We start from the raw sequence: 15885 nt of genomic DNA, 5'->3' as shown, positions 1-15885 counted from the left end.
CGTTAAGAAAATGGTGTGAGTATACGTGAAGGTTCTTTAGCTCATTACGGAGGTCCTCATAAAGTTTTTTGAGAAAAAAATTTTGGTGCTCTTGGTGCCATATCCATGGTTAATACATACGAAAAATCAGAAATTTGAGCGTTATTAAGAAAAGGCTTGTAAATGCGGAAATAGACGTTAAAAATGGTGTGAGTATACGTAAAGGTTCTCCAACTCATTATGAAGGTCTCATAAAGTTTTTTGAGAAAATTTGTTTAAGTGATCCTGGTGCCAGATCCGTGGGCTAATACATATGAAAAATTGAGATTTGGGCGATTCTTAAAAAGTGGCTTGTAATTATAGAAATGAGCGTTAAAAAACTGGTGTGAGTATACGTGAAGGTTCCCCAACTCATTACGGAGGTCCTCATAAATTTATTTGAGAAAAAAATTTTGGGTGCTCCGGGCGCCAGATCAATGGGCTAATACACACGAAAAATCAGAGAATTTGGCCAATTCTTTAAAAATGGCTTGTATATGCGGAAATGGGCGTTAAAAAGAAGGTGTGAGTATACGTGAAGGGTCTCCAACTCATTACGGAGGTTCTCATAAAGTTTTTTGAGATAAAAATCTTGGGTGCTCCGAGGCACCAGATCCATGGGATAATACACACAAAAAAATGAGGAATTTGAGTGATTCCTAAAAAAGGCCTCTAAATGTGGAAATAGGCATTAAAAATGGTGCGAATATATGTGATGATTCCCAAACGTATTATGAAGGTCCTCATAAAGTTTTGTACTAAAAAAATTAGGTGCATCGAGGCGCCAGATCCATGACTAATACACATGAAAGATTGAGTAATTTGTGCAATTCCTAAAAAACAGCATGTAAATGCTGAAATAGGAGTTAAAAAATGGTTAGAGTATACGAGATGGTTCCCCAACTCATTACATAGGTTCTCATAAAGGTTTTTGAGAAAAAAAATTGGTTGCTCCGATGCGCCAGATCCATGGGCTAATACACACGAAAAATTGAGGAATTTGCGCGATTCCTAAAAAAATGCTTGAAAATACGAAAATGGGCGTTAAAAATGGTTCAAGTATACATGATGGTCCTCAAGTAATTATAGAGGTCCTCATAAAGTTTTTTTAGAGAAATATTTTAGGTGCTCTGAGGCGCCAAATCTATGTGCTAATACACACGAAAAATTGATAAATTTGTGCGATTCTTAAAAGAAGGCATGTAAATGCAGAAATAGGTATTCAAAAAATGGTGTGAGTATGCGTGATGGTTCCCCAACTTATTACGGAGGTCCTCATTATGTTCTTTGAGAAAAAAAATTGGATGCTCTGAGCCGCCAGATCTATACGATAATAATCACGAAAAATTAAGGAATTTGCGTGATTCCTAAATAAGACCTGTAAATACGAAAATGGGTGTTTAAAAAATAGTTTGAGTATACGTGATGGTTCTGTGACTCATTACGGAGGTCCTCATAATATTTTTTGAGAAAAATATTTTGGATGCTCTGAAGCACCAGATCCATGGGCTAATAATGTACACGAAAAATTGAGAAATTTGCTCGATTTATAAAAAAAGCCTTTAAATATGGAAATAGGCATTAAAAATATACGTGATGGTTCCCTATCTCATTACGAAGGTGCTCATTAAATTTTTTGAGAAAAAAAAATTGGGTGCTCTGAGGCACTAGATCCATGGATTAATGCACATGAAAAATTGAGAAATTTGCGCGATTCCTAAAAAAAGGCCTGAAAATGCGGAAACGGACGCTAAAAAATTGTTGGAGTATACGTGTTGGTTACCCAACTTATTAAGGAGGCCCTTATAAAATTTTTCTTGAAATTTTTTTGGGTGCTCCGAGGTGCCAGATCAATGGGCTAATACACACGAAAAATTGAGGAATTTGTGTGATTACTAAAAAAAGGCATGGAAATGCGGAAATAGGCATTATAAAAATGGTGTGAGTATACTTGATGGTTCTCTAATTCATTACGTAGCTCCTCATAAAGTTTTTTGAGAAAAAAATTTTGGGTGCTCCGAGCCGTCAAATCCATGGGTTAATACATAAGAAAAATTGAGGAATTTGCGTTATTTCTATAAAAAAAAAAAAAAGGCATGTAAATGCGGAAATAGGCGTTAAAAAAATGGTTCGAGTATATGTGATGGTTCCCCAACTCATTATGAAAGTCCTCATAAAGTTTTTTGATAGAAAAAATTTGGTGCTGTGAGGCGTTAGATCAATGGGCTAATACACACGCAAAATTGAGGAATTTGCATGATTCCTGAAATAAGGTTGTAAATGCGGAAATAGGCGTTAAAAACGGTGCGAGTATACGTGATGATTCTCCAACTCATTATGGAGGTCCTTATAAAGTCTTTTGAGAAAAAAAATTGGGTACTCCAAGGCGCCAGATCCATGGGCTAATACACATGAAGATTGAGGAATTTGTGTGATTCCTAAAAAGGCATGTAAATGTGGAAATGAGCATTGAAAAAATGGTTCGCGTATACGTGATGGTTCTCCAACTCATTACAAAGATCCTCATAAAATTTTTTGCGAATATTTTTTGGGGTGCTCTGAGGCGGCAGATCCATGGGCTAATACACACAAAAAATTGAGAAATTTGCGTGATTCCTTAAAAAGGACCATAAATGTGGAAATAGGCGTTAAAAATGGTGCGAGTATACGTGGATATACTAATAAAGTTTTTTCATAATGATGGTTTCCCAACTCATTATAAAGGTCATAATAAAAAATTTTCATAAAAGATTTACAGGTGCCCTAAGGCACCAGATTCATTGGCTAACATACACGAAAAACTGAGAAAATTGTCTAATTCCTTTAAAATGACTCCTAAATGCCCAAAATATGTGTAAAAAATGGCGAGACTTCACGTACTGCTCCCAAACACTCTATGGAGGGTTTCATAAAGGTTTTGCAAAAAAAATCATTTGTAAGCCATATCAGCAAAATATTCATGGGTTAACACACAAAAAATTAAGAAAATCACTTAATTCTTGTAATATGACTGCTAAATGTCCAAAATATGTGCAAAACATGGTGAGCCTTCACATACTGCTCCCCTAACTCCCTACGGAGGGTTCCGTAAACATTTTGCAAGAAAATCATGTGGAAGCCATATCACCTAAATATTAATTGGGTAACACACGAAATACTGAGAAAATCATAGAATTCCTATAAAATTGCTCATAAATGCCCAAATATACGCAAAAAATGGTGAGGCTTCACATACTGCTTCCCCAACCCCTAAGGAGGGTTCCGTAAAGGTTTTTGCTAGAAAATCGTCCAGAAGCCATATCACCAAAATATTTATGGGTTAACACAATCGTAAAATTGAGAAAATAGCCTAACTCGTGAAAAATGGCTCCTAAATGCCAAAATATGTGCAAAAAAAATTGTGAGGCTTCATGTACTGCTCCACAACTACCTACAGTGTGTTCTGTAAAGGTTTTGCAAAAACAATCATTCGGAAGTCATATCACAAAATATCCATAGACTAACACACACGAAGAAATAGAGAAAATTTCCTAATTACTGTAAAATGGCTCTTAAACGCCTAAAATATGTGCAAAAAATGGTAAGGCTTCACGTATTGCTCCCCCAACTTCCTACGGTGGGTTCCGTTAAGGTTTTGCAAAAAAAGTCTAGGAGCCATATCACCAAAATATTCATGGGCTAACTAACACACAAAAAAATTGAGAAAATCGCCTAATTCTTATGAAATGGCTCTTAAATGCCCAATATATGTGCAAAAAATGGTGAGACTTTATGTATTGCTCCCCCAACTCCCTACGAAGGGTTCCGTAAAGATTTTGCAAAAACACCATTGAGAAGTCATATCACAAAAATATTCGTGGGCTAACTAACACAAACAAAAAACTGAAAAAATCACTAATTCTCGTAAAATTACTCCTAAATAGCCAAAATATGTGTAAAAAGATGACGAGTCTTCATGTACTGCTCCCCCAACTCCCAACAAAGGGTTTTGTAAAGGTTTTGCAAAACAATCATGAAATATCACCAAAATATTCATGGGCTAACACACACGAAAAACTTAGAAAAACACTTAATTTCTGTAAAATAGCTCTTAAATGCCCAAAATATGTGCAAAAAATGGTGAGGCTTCTCATACTGCTCCCCCAACTCCATATGGAGAGTTCCATGTTTTTACTTTACATTTGATGTTTTCTTACTTCTGCTTTCAAACTGGATTTAGTTGTGCTATTGGTTTGCCTACGGGGTTTGGGTAGGTTTCATTACGACTAAGAATTTTTGGGTTGTGATAATTTAATATCAAAGCATGTTCACCACCAGTCTCTTGAGTACAAAAATATTGTCTAGGAGATTTTTGTGGCTCGGTACGAAGATGTACTTATCAGCTACACTTATATTCTTTCATTCCTTATCATGTGTTGTTGACTCCGCTCAACCTAATTCTAACCCTCTTTGTTTCACTCTTTCACATATCGTAAGGACATGTTCATCTACAAGTGGCAGAGCCACATACAATTGAGGGGTGTCGACCGACACCCCTTCCGTCGGAACAAGAGGTAGTGCACCACCATTGCTCAAGGACATGTTTGAGCAATGTCCCCAAATATAGATGATTAGCCAAACATTTCTATTTAAGGTTTTCAACTCTTCCATACAAAGAGTGATAAGTACTTTGTGAATCAGTAACATCGTAAAAACGTATAACAAACAACACTTTATTTTACATTACTTCTTAAAGGATGTGCAAAGTCAATACTGGACAAAGAAAAATGTCACGTGTTTTACATTACGTAGATCTGGGAGGAAACCAAGGAAAATACTACTACTAGTTAATACGAAGGTAAACCATTAACATCATTACAATTGGGCTATCGATCACATGATGAAGTGAATTACAAATCGACCAATCTACGAACTGAGCAAGCTCTCTTTAATTCGCAACTCATTTTCAGAATGGTAATGATGCAATCACTTCTTATTGGTCATAAATAGGCGATCGAATATGGTTGAACAACAATATTAATGATGAATTACCAAAGAAGATATGATTAGACATGCTAATTTTCCCTATTGAACTCACCAGGGTAGGGTACAAAGGTTGAGCTTCTTGTTGTTGTTCTTCTTCTTCTTCTAACGCGTTGGAATTCTAATTGATATCGCTATCCCCGCGTTGTTGCTGTTGCTACAGATACATTAGACCTGCTGCCTACATTACCACTGTGAGCTTCCAAGCCATTTGCCTTTTTGCTCAGGGACCGGAACTTCTAAACTAGATGCCCTCATTGTTGATTCCAGATTTAGCATCTGAGCTAAACCATCGAAAAACAGGCTTGCTTTTCCATCTATAATACACATATAAGATACTCTCCAGACAATTCAAATCAAGAAATTGGATGAGTCCTTCCAAATAGACAGCTAAACTTAGCAAATCACTAACAAAGGAATGGGGTTAACAGACAAATCATTCTAAAGCAACATTGGAGATTAACCAAAATATGCTGTTGAAAGCGTCAATCATGTTAAACTAAACACTAAACACAAAATCAAACATCAATACACTATAACCCTGCAACAATGATTCAATGTCTCACTTCAAAAACTTCCATTGAAGGCCAGTCTCTTTTGCCAACGATGTCTAGTAAGATCTAAGCCTATAACAAAACTACATCTCCGTCCCAAAAGAATAACCAAAGCCAGAGAAACTATTTATGTATCCATTTGACCCTTCCTCCACAGCATCTGACTGTTACAAAAAGATTTAGAAAACAATAGTTCAACTGCCTCCAGTCAAGCTTCTTCTCAATTCATCTGAACTGCACCAAAAAAAAAAAAACTAAACTAAATTAGCCCTTAAGTATAGATGAAAACCAAGGCAAATTAACTATTAAGTATAGGTCAATATTGAACTGACAACTAAACTACCACTAATCCAGTGCAAGTCATCATGTTAATCATATTTGTCTTTTCCCTAAAGACAAGAAGGTCCAGCAACACATACTTTCATATCTGTGTGTCCTATCGAATTCTCAACTCCCTGAGAATATGTGTCTCAAGATGAAGTTCAGGACAACATATGCGACAAATCAGAATACTAATGATGTGATAACTGAGGGGAAAATGGGAGAGGCAGCAAAGGGGGAAGCATGACAAACAGTTAAGAGAAGGAAGGGTAAAGGTAATAACATTAGCATTTCCAATGATGCATCTACTGCTGAAGGAAGTGAAACAAATCCAAAAACAAGGTGAATGAGATAGGGAATGTGCAGGCATATAAGCTTGAAGGTACTGTAAATGAGATAAAGAAAAGTTAAGATAGTTAAGATAACATTTCGAATTGGTGATAGTTAAGATAACATTTTGAGTTTCATCAATTTGGTTCAACTAGTTTTTACCATGTACAAGAAGGTTAGTCTGGCGCTCCTACAAAATGTATGTCCTTTGTTATGCAGTGGCAATAAAGTTGTCTCAGTAAAAATATATTTCAAAGCTTACCCCAAAAAACGTTGCACATATATTATTTTTCATGGGTTATCTATCATCTTATAATACCCATATCCACATAGATTTGAGTAACCAAAGCCAACAAGAAAAACTACGCCTCCATCCCAAAAGAGTAACCAAAGCCAAAGAAACAACAAAAAATATATAGCACTAAGATTCACTCTTCTTTCCCAACCCCTAAAAAGAGGAGGGAATCTGTATACCTCACCTCATTTTCTCCGGCAAAGACGAACAACATTCTCCTCATTTGGCCCCTTATATGCATGGATTTGAAAAGTTACTAAAGGTGTACGCAGAGTGAGATTTATGACTTTAACAGTGATAAAGAATTCACGGCATTCAGCCATAATAAAGTTCACTTTTTCAACATACTCGGCCTTATACTCAAAACCCTGCAAGGACATGAAGAAAATACTGTAAGAACATTCAGGGTGATTGTTCAAACAGAGAAAATACGATTAGATGAATAGAGGCATACATCGATTTTGTTATCATTATAGTCCTGAATAGCATGGTTAGCCAGATCCATCAACAAGTCATTCTCGTTCTCAAAATCCAGATAAGGAATATACATAGCTGCCTGGGATTTACCCGGATAGATGTCAATGTCGAAACCCTGTCATATTAGCCAATCAGACATGATTTCATTTTCAAGTTCTATTGCACAGATCAGTTCAGAATTTTAGTATGCAGAGACAAAGTTAAAGGAAGTGAAAGTCAAAGAAGCAGATATTCAATCAAGTACATAAATTTAATATTTGTAGTTAACATGCTCTTTCAGTATTTGGTCTTTTTGTTTAATAAAGAGAAGCAGTGCTAATCAAATCACTTGAACACCACGGCTAACAGCACCATGCATTTTCTTTTAACATGTAACACCAAAACAATAGTGACTTGTAACTTGTAAGTAAGCCCATAATCTTATCTGCCACACTTGAGCCTCTAAAAACTTCGGGAGATCAGACCGGGCAGAGCTTGGGATATTACAGGTTAGCTAGGCTCAAATAAGAGTGAGGTGATCGTGGCAGGAATTGGGAAGAATTGAGAACATGTGGATGTAAGTCTTAAGTATCAGTTATCTTTTTTGCAGAACTTCGGCTCATGAGAGTTTGACATGTTACAGCTAATATAGATGAACAAGAAGCATGTCATATGTATCATCCAAAAAAGAAAAAGATACACAACGGAGACTATGACGAATTGGAGTATAAATACAATCAGTCAATTTGTTCTGTCTATTTTATTTGATCAATTAGATTGCACAACCTCCTCAAGCACGTCTCAAAGTAGATTTAATATCCGGAAGAAGAGAAAGAAAACTTCTCGTGTTGAGTATACTCTAGATAAACAGGCCAAAAACAACTAATCAACATCTACAAATATACTACTAATATTAAGAACACCCTCAGCCAACAGAACCATGAATTATCTTATGTATTTATTTTAACATGTAACACAAAAAAATTAATGACTTGTAACTTGTAAGTAAGCCCCATAATCTTATCTGCTACACTTGAGCCTCTAAAAATTTTGGGAGATCAGACTGGGCAGAGCTTGGGATATTACAGGTTAGCTAGGCTCAAATAAGAGGGATGTGATCGCAGCAGGAATCGTACATGCATGGGAGGTGATCAGAGTAGATTTAATATCCGGAATAATAATTTTTTTAAAAAAATCCTAGAGTTGAGAATACTCTAGATAAACAGGCTAAACAACTTATCAACATCTAAACATATACTACTAATATTAAGAACACCCTCACGAAAGTTTCTCTTAATAATTGATACTCTCATTGATCTTAAAACTGATTGCAACTAACTGAAATAATGATTCCTCAAAACTACTTTTTCATTGGCATGCAAATTGACAATATAAGTTTTTGGAGCTAACATGCTCTTTCAGTATTTGTTCTATTAAGTAGTGCTAATCAAATCACTTGAACACCACCGCTAACAGCACCATGAATTCTCTTATATATATATATATATTAACATGTAACACCAAAACAATAATGACTTGTAACTTGTAAGTAAGTTACACAATCTTATCTGCCACACTTGAGCCTCTAAAAGCATGGGGAGATCAGACTGGGCAGAGCTTGGGACATTACAGGTTAGCTAGGCTCAAATTAGAGGGAGGTGATCGCGGCAGGAATTTTATTAAGATAAACAGGCCAAACAACTAATCAACATCTAAAAACCCTAGTGTTGAGAATACTCTGGATAAACAGGCTAAACAACTTATGTCATAAAAAAAAAACAGGCTAAACAACTTCAACATCTAAAAAAATATACTACTGATCCAAGGAAAGACTCTCTTAATAATTGGTACTCTCATTGATCTTAAAACTGATCACAACTAACTGAAACAACGATTCCTCAAAACACTTTTGCATTGGCTTGCAAATTGACAATATAAGTTTATGAACAGATTTACAGGTAGTAAACAATGTATGAATACAGATATTCGATAGATAAAGCAGGGGATACTAATCAACATCTAAAAATCCTAGGGTTGAGAATACTCTAGATAAACAGGCTAAATACCTAATCAACATCTAAAAATATACTACTAATATTAAGATCACCCTCAGCCAACGAAAGCTTCTCTTAATAATTGGTACTCTCATTGATCATAAAACTGATCGCAACTAACTGAAACAACAATTCCTCAAAACAATTTTTTCACAAATCAGATTATGAACAGATTTACAGGTAGTAAACAATGTATGAATACAGATACTCGATAGATAAAGCAGGGGAAGAACACTGACATCAGTTTCACAAATCTGAGAGAAGTATTTCGTGTAAACTTTCTGTAATATAGCACTATGCTCCTTCGAAACGCCTGCAGGGATGAATACGTCGTCGTCCCAGAGAACCTCACCGGCCAAGAACCGGCGGGGCAGTTCCCTCTGCCAAACAAGGAGTTGTTCGTCGGAATTTGGGTTCGATTTGGTATCAGCCATTTCTTCGTTGGAACGATTGACAATAACTTCTTTTACAAGTATCTATGCTTTATTTCTCTCTCTATAGGTGCGCTATTTGGATTAAATAGAATAACCAAATCAAATCAAATCAAATTTTTATTTGGATTTAATAATTTACTTGTTTGGCTTTTTGATTGATTTTGGATTAATAATCTACTTTGTTTGATTTTTTGGTTGATTTTGAATTTTAAAAAATAAAAATCGGAAAAATCAAATTATTTTATATATATATACATATACATTTATAAACAAAATGTTTAGTGTTAGAATTAAGTTGGAGTTAACCACTTTTGTTCCTTTTTTGTTAGTGTTTTTCATTATGATTAAGTTTATATTTTATGTTTGAACATCTATAATAGGTATACCTATAAATATTGTGTTTTAAGTTTATTTATGAGTTATATTAGAAAGTATATTTAAGATATTCAATATTATTACTTTCGTTATGTTATTAATTATTGACATACTCAAATAACCCAATCGAAAAAAGATGAACTGAATAGAGGAAAACCAAACCAAATTTATTTTGAATCGGATTGGGTTACTCTTTTACAAAACCAAAAATCAAAAAAATCCAAACCAAATAGTGCAAAATCAAACCGAAAAACCGGATGCACACCCCTAATATATACCTTGCAAAATAAGCAATAGAAAATTCAATCGAAAAAAGTTAAATCTTATTTATTTTATTTTATTTTTAAATATCCATCCGATCTGATGTTTAGTATCCGCATTGGAGTCTAACTATTTCAAATTCGCATCGTAGGGCTCCATTCGAGGGAAGTGCTCTCTACCGAGGACTTTTTTATACCCAGGGTTTGAATTTGACACTTTTAATCTAGTTAAACCAATTATTTTGTTGTTATATTTTTAGCGGATATTTCACTATGTTTCATTCAGAAATTTGGTTATGAATATAAGTTGAAGTTGTTTTTAACTTTTTATAAATAATTTAAAGTGGAAATACTTTTTTTTTCAAAAAAAAACTTGAAGATTTTAAAATTCTACCTCAGATTGAGTGAAAAAAGATTGGGGGCCATCTATATATATAGGCTATAGCAATTGAAACGCAATGGGTTAGTTCTTTTCATAGCAAATTTTATTTTCAGTATATAGGCTATAGCAATTGAAACACAATGGGTTAGTTCTTTTCATAGCAAATTTTATTTTCAGAAAAATGTATGTATTTTCAAATAAATATATCAGCCTAAAAATAAGAAAATAATAGGACACATGTTCTTGAATAACTTTTTTTTTTTTTAGAGAAAGGAAATTTTATATTTCATGTACTGTTTTAACTATATATAATATATATCCTTTTCTACAAAAAAAAAAAAACTATTACATTTGGGATACTAGTATATATTCTCAAACTTACCTATTAATAATAGGTAAGTTAGTGGAAAACGCTATATATCCTTGCATAGTTGGTCAAAATGTGTGTCACGATGTTTCCTTCCCTTAAATTATATTATCGATATACTTTAAAAATAGATATAATACATAAATATGTTATTTAATTTGGCTTCAGTTGATATCTATGTCTTTCAATTTTTGATTTGTATAAGTAGACATTTTAAATTGTATAAAATTAAACAAGTAGACACACGTGTCCTATGTAACATAATACGCATAGGACGTCACGTAGAACACAAAATTGTCATGTAAGATTTAAGAAGTCATGTAGAACACAAAATTGTCATGTAAGATTTAAGAAGTCATATAGGATGAATGTGTCTATTTGTACTAGTTTAAGTGTGCATCTACTTGTATACACCGAAAGTTAAAGGACATAAATACCATTTTCATAATTTTTAAAGAACTCATTTTTCTAAAAATATGTTTTTTCTAAAATATCTTAATAAACCAAACATTAGATTTTTATTTTTTAAAAAAAAGACATTTTCTTTTCCTCCACACCTAACACACTACCATCAGCCATGTATAAACACATAAGTTAAAATCTACTTGTATCATAAAATTTGTATTCCTAAAATGACAAAGATAGATGATAATGACACCATAAAAATTGACCAACACTAGAAATTGAAAATACAAACACCCCACACACCCTCCAAGAGTGTTTAGTTTTTTTTTTTTTTTAAGCTTTTAACAATGGCTGCCACACAAGCTAAATTGAGCAAAACTGCTGGAAAGCCAATTCACTGCAGAGGTACTCTTCAGAAACTCCCTTCAACCCCCCCAACCACCACCACCACCACTACAAGTTTTGTCCCCATCTTTTCAAAATCAAATCTTTAAAGAATCTTTGATTATAATTTTAGTTGATGTTGTTAGCTATGGAAACAATCTTGTTTCTTTATGTGGATCTAAGGATTGCCTATGTTTTGCAAGCAAAGGTTGAATCTTTGAGGAATCTTGAAATTGGGGTAAAGAAATTGAGATATATACTTAAAATAATGACCTTATATATACAGTGTAATTTTATTACGCAGTGGTTAGGATGAACCCCTTGTGCCCCCTAAATAATGACCTTATATATACAATGTAATTTTATGACGAAGTTGTTACGGATGTACCCCTTGTGCCCCCTAACATGTCCATTGGTCGAGTTAGCTTGTGGGGTTAAGTTAGGTCCACTTAAAGGCTAAGGAATATGAGTAAATTTGAGTAATTTTAGTTGGTGTCAGCCTGTGGAAAAGTTCTTTGTTCTTTATATGGATCAAAGGTTGAATCTTTTGAGGAATCTTGAAAAGGGGTAGGAGGAATTTTGTCAGTTTTGTTTTATTTAGTGAAAAAAATCACTTAATTGTGAGTGAAATCGCAGCTGCAGTGGCAAGAAAAGCAGGAGAACCTCTGGTGATAGAGGAAGTGATTGTGGCTCCTCCTAAATCCTGTGAAGTTCGTATAAAGATCATTTGTACCTCTCTCTGTCACAGTGATGTTACCTTCTGGAAGTTGAAAGTATGTAATTTTGTGCTAATTAAAGTTGCAAAAATTTAATCTTTTTACTGTAGAAAGTGTTTGCTTAACTTGTTTTTGAATCATCTGATTCTTGGTTTTCCTTTAGGACTTTCCTGGATGCTTTCCAAGAATATTGGGCCATGAAGCTTTCGGGTACTTTTAGTATATTCACCTATCAAATTGGTTTATTATCTGTTGTAAGGGATTTAAAGAATACTTGATTGTTTGTAAATGTTATTCCCTTTGTTTCAATTCAAGTATCATACTTTCCGTCTGCTAAAAAAAAGGATGTATCTATCTATATTTGGTAGATTTTTCATGCTATATTCCGCATAGCACGTCTAATACAAAGATTCAAAAGTGCATTTAGTACTTTACACACCTTTAGTTTAAGACCATAGGATTCGAAAGCCTCCTTTATTTTCTGAAACTCCATGCCTAGTCAAACTAAGACATTTAAATGGAAACGGAGGGTCAGCTCGATATTTATTCTATTGTTGGAAGTTACTGCAGACCCCTTTTCGCCAGTCTGTAATTTCAACGAAGATTTTATTTTAGCTCATGTTTGGAATAATTGGGCTTTAGTATGTAACTCCATAAGAATTTCATGTAGCGCTAGCCACTTATCGTAAAGCTACTAGGCTATGTCTTTAAGTCAAACATGCATGCTTTAAAAAGATAACTGTGTATTGATAATGGTGTGGTTATTCTTAAGCTTGCGTTCTTGTGAGATTGAGATTTTGCTCTCTGAAAGTTCATTTTCCTCTGGTACTTCTAGTGTAATATGTAAAGGCGTTCCTTTTGTTATCCTTAAGAACTTTACCGTCAGTTGAGTCTTAATATTTGAATTGCTTTTTCCTTGTACCTGTAATTTGTTCACCAGTGCATGAAAACGTACTTTCCTTATCGCATGTTATTCACTGAAGGATTGTGGAGAGTGTTGGAGAAGATGTCCAGGATTTAAAAGAAGGAGATTCAGTAATCCCGATATTTTTGCCCGACTGTACTGAATGTATAGATTGCACATCCAAGAAGAGCAACAATTGTTCAAAATTCCAATTTAAGGTATCTCCATGGATGCTTAGAGATGGTACAAGTAGATTCACTACCGTTGATGGAGAAACTCTATACCATTGTCTGTCTGTATCAAGTTTCGCCGAGTACACTGTTGTAGACATTGCTAATGTAACAAAGATTGATCCTCGTGTTCCACCTAACAGGGCATGCCTCTTTAGTTGTGGAGTATCAACAGGTTAGTTTCTGACCCGTCTAAATTTCCTTTTCTAGCGTGATCATTTCTTAGACTTAATATCATTTCCTTCTTAATAGTCGCAGTGCTTCAATCATCATACGAAATTGTTTTCTGTAATCTTATTCATCAGATGTCTAAAAGGAAATCTATAGACGAATGTGTAAAGACGAATACAAATTTATCTAATTACTGTCTTTAAAATTTTGAATAAGTTCAAGTCTGATATTATGTAAGATGAGCTCAGGAGTAGGTGCTGCCCTGAGAACTGCAAGCGTGGAACAAGGATCAACTGTTGTAATATTTGGTTTGGGCGGAATTGGATTAGCAGTATGTTTCTCTTCTGCTTCTTCTTGCTTATATTGGTAGTCGAGTTGGTGTTGGTGGGTTTATATGTTTACGGACACGTTTTATAGGTCGCAGAGGGAGCCAGGATATGTGGTGCTTCAAGAATTATTGGGGTAGATATAAACACTGACAAGTTTGAAATAGGTGAACTTTCTTCTTCATTCTTCCCAATTCGTTTCGTTCTCTGTTTGTTTACACTCCATCCTCTTTTCTTTTCTCTTTGACTCAGGGAAGCAATTTGGAGTGACTGATTTTGTCAATTCGAATAGCTATGAGGATAAACCTATTAGCCAGGTCGGTTTTTTATTGCTCAGCTTGATATTCGATGCTCCAAAGTTTATGAAGCCAACCACTGATTTACCTTCTTCATTGATCCGATTTTGTGGATGCATAATAAAAGAAGATTATCGTTATCGTTTGATGAAATGAGTGCATTAGACAAATCACTAAGCTATCACCTATCCTTCTTGTGCTGATGATAAATGAGATGACAAATGTACGTAATATTAGATCCTCTCATGCCGATGATGATCACATTTCCTTTTGGCCATTTTTTGAGCAGGTGATAAATGAGATGACTAACGGAGGTGCTGACTACTGCTTCGAGTGTGTTGGTATGGGAACACTCGTGCAGGAAGCATATGCCTGCTGTCGAAAGGTTTTCCCACATAGCATTTCCATTCATAACCATCAAAATAACTTCCTTAGAACTACTCTTCATACGTATATATTTCGTTATAGTTCCTACTTTGGCTGTTATATCAGGGTTGGGGAAAGACAATTGTCGTAGGAGTTGATAAACCGGGAGCAATGCTGACATTTAAATCTTTCGACATTCTTCATTTGGGGAAAACCATCATGGGATCACTGTTTGGAGGTCTCAAACCCAAATCTGACATTCCTCTTCTTGTCAAACGTTACCTTGATAAGGTAAATGCAATTTTGGTCTGATTCTTGTGTGTTTCCGTTTATCATTTGCATCTTTACTAGTCCCTACTTTTTCGTGTTGCTTTAGGAATTGGAACTAGACAAGTTTGTAACACATGAAGTGAGTTTTCAAGACATCAACACGGCTTTTGATTTACTCGTTGAAGGAAAGAGTCTACGATGTGTTATTTGGATGGATAAGTGATCGATCCCTGTTATACTTGTCTCGAGTTTTTGAAAAAGGATTGCTTCATAATCCATATGAATTGTGACGTTAATTCGATATGTAACTAGGATTATACAAGATCAAGAATATTTCAGAGTAATGGTATTACTCTTTTGCATATTTTTGTTGAATTTTTCTGTTTTCTGCTTTCATTTGAAGCATAATCTTAAATCGTGGATAATGGTGTAAAACTTTCAAACAGTTACTTTTTACGGTTTTTACTTTTAGTGGATAATAAATCACAAATTTTGTGGACAACAATATATTTTTAAAAACGGTGGATAAATCAAGACTCATTTGAAAAAGTCAAGAAACGCTTCAAAGGTTCACTCCAATATATGTATTGAACTTATATGCCACTTTTTTTTCTTTGAATTTGCTGTATACTGGGTGAAATTTGTTGCATACTCAAAAAGGTTTTATCACTAGATTAATATGTAATATACTTAAATTTTTTAAATTATGTAGAATGTTTCTCTAAAAATAGTTATTTATCGTAGATTTATTATTCAAATAAGTGAGTATCAATATATTTTTAAATGCATACTCCTTCCGGCAAAATATGCCTACTTAGGATGAACTCATCAATGAGAAGCAATGGAGGTTGAAAGATGAAACATATAAGATCGCAAATATTCACGCATTTTATTCTTTATTGAATCAATACTTTAGTTTTGATGAAATGCTAAGAATTACTCTGCACTA

The 15885-nt window shown here is 34.4% G+C and overlaps 2 protein-coding genes across 3 annotated transcripts; one reads left to right on the top strand and one right to left on the bottom strand.

Annotated features, from left to right (window-relative positions):
• Positions 1-5459: 5459 nt before the first annotated feature.
• LOC125862597 (uncharacterized) lies at positions 5460-9516 on the bottom strand. 2 transcript variants are annotated; one of them, XM_049542710.1, is made up of 4 exons: positions 9290-9516; positions 6995-7132; positions 6725-6908; positions 5460-5828 (listed from the first exon to the last, which is right to left on the bottom strand). In XM_049542710.1, the coding sequence occupies exons 1-3, from the start codon at positions 9482-9484 to the stop codon at positions 6726-6728; spliced, it is 516 nt and encodes a 171-aa protein (XP_049398667.1). In that variant the 5' UTR covers positions 9485-9516; the 3' UTR covers positions 5460-5828; position 6725. The 2 variants fall into 2 exon arrangements, with proteins under 2 accessions (XP_049398667.1, XP_049398668.1); XM_049542711.1 differs by having other exon boundaries at positions 5460-5823.
• A 1960-nt stretch (positions 9517-11476) lies between these two features.
• On the top strand, positions 11477-15346 carry LOC125863026 (alcohol dehydrogenase-like 7). The gene is made up of 10 exons (XM_049543164.1): positions 11477-11678; positions 12294-12430; positions 12537-12583; positions 13357-13682; positions 13927-14009; positions 14096-14171; positions 14257-14321; positions 14590-14685; positions 14793-14957; positions 15043-15346. The coding sequence occupies exons 1-10, from the start codon at positions 11621-11623 to the stop codon at positions 15157-15159; spliced, it is 1170 nt and encodes a 389-aa protein (XP_049399121.1). The 5' UTR covers positions 11477-11620; the 3' UTR covers positions 15160-15346.
• The last annotated feature ends 539 nt before the right edge of the window (positions 15347-15885 follow it).

This window comes from Solanum stenotomum, chromosome 4 (assembly GCF_019186545.1).
Source record: "Solanum stenotomum isolate F172 chromosome 4, ASM1918654v1, whole genome shotgun sequence".
NCBI lineage: Eukaryota > Viridiplantae > Streptophyta > Magnoliopsida > Solanales > Solanaceae > Solanum > Solanum stenotomum.
The sequence above is the reverse complement of the archived record's forward strand: the minus strand, read 5'-3'. Positions and strand labels throughout refer to the sequence as shown.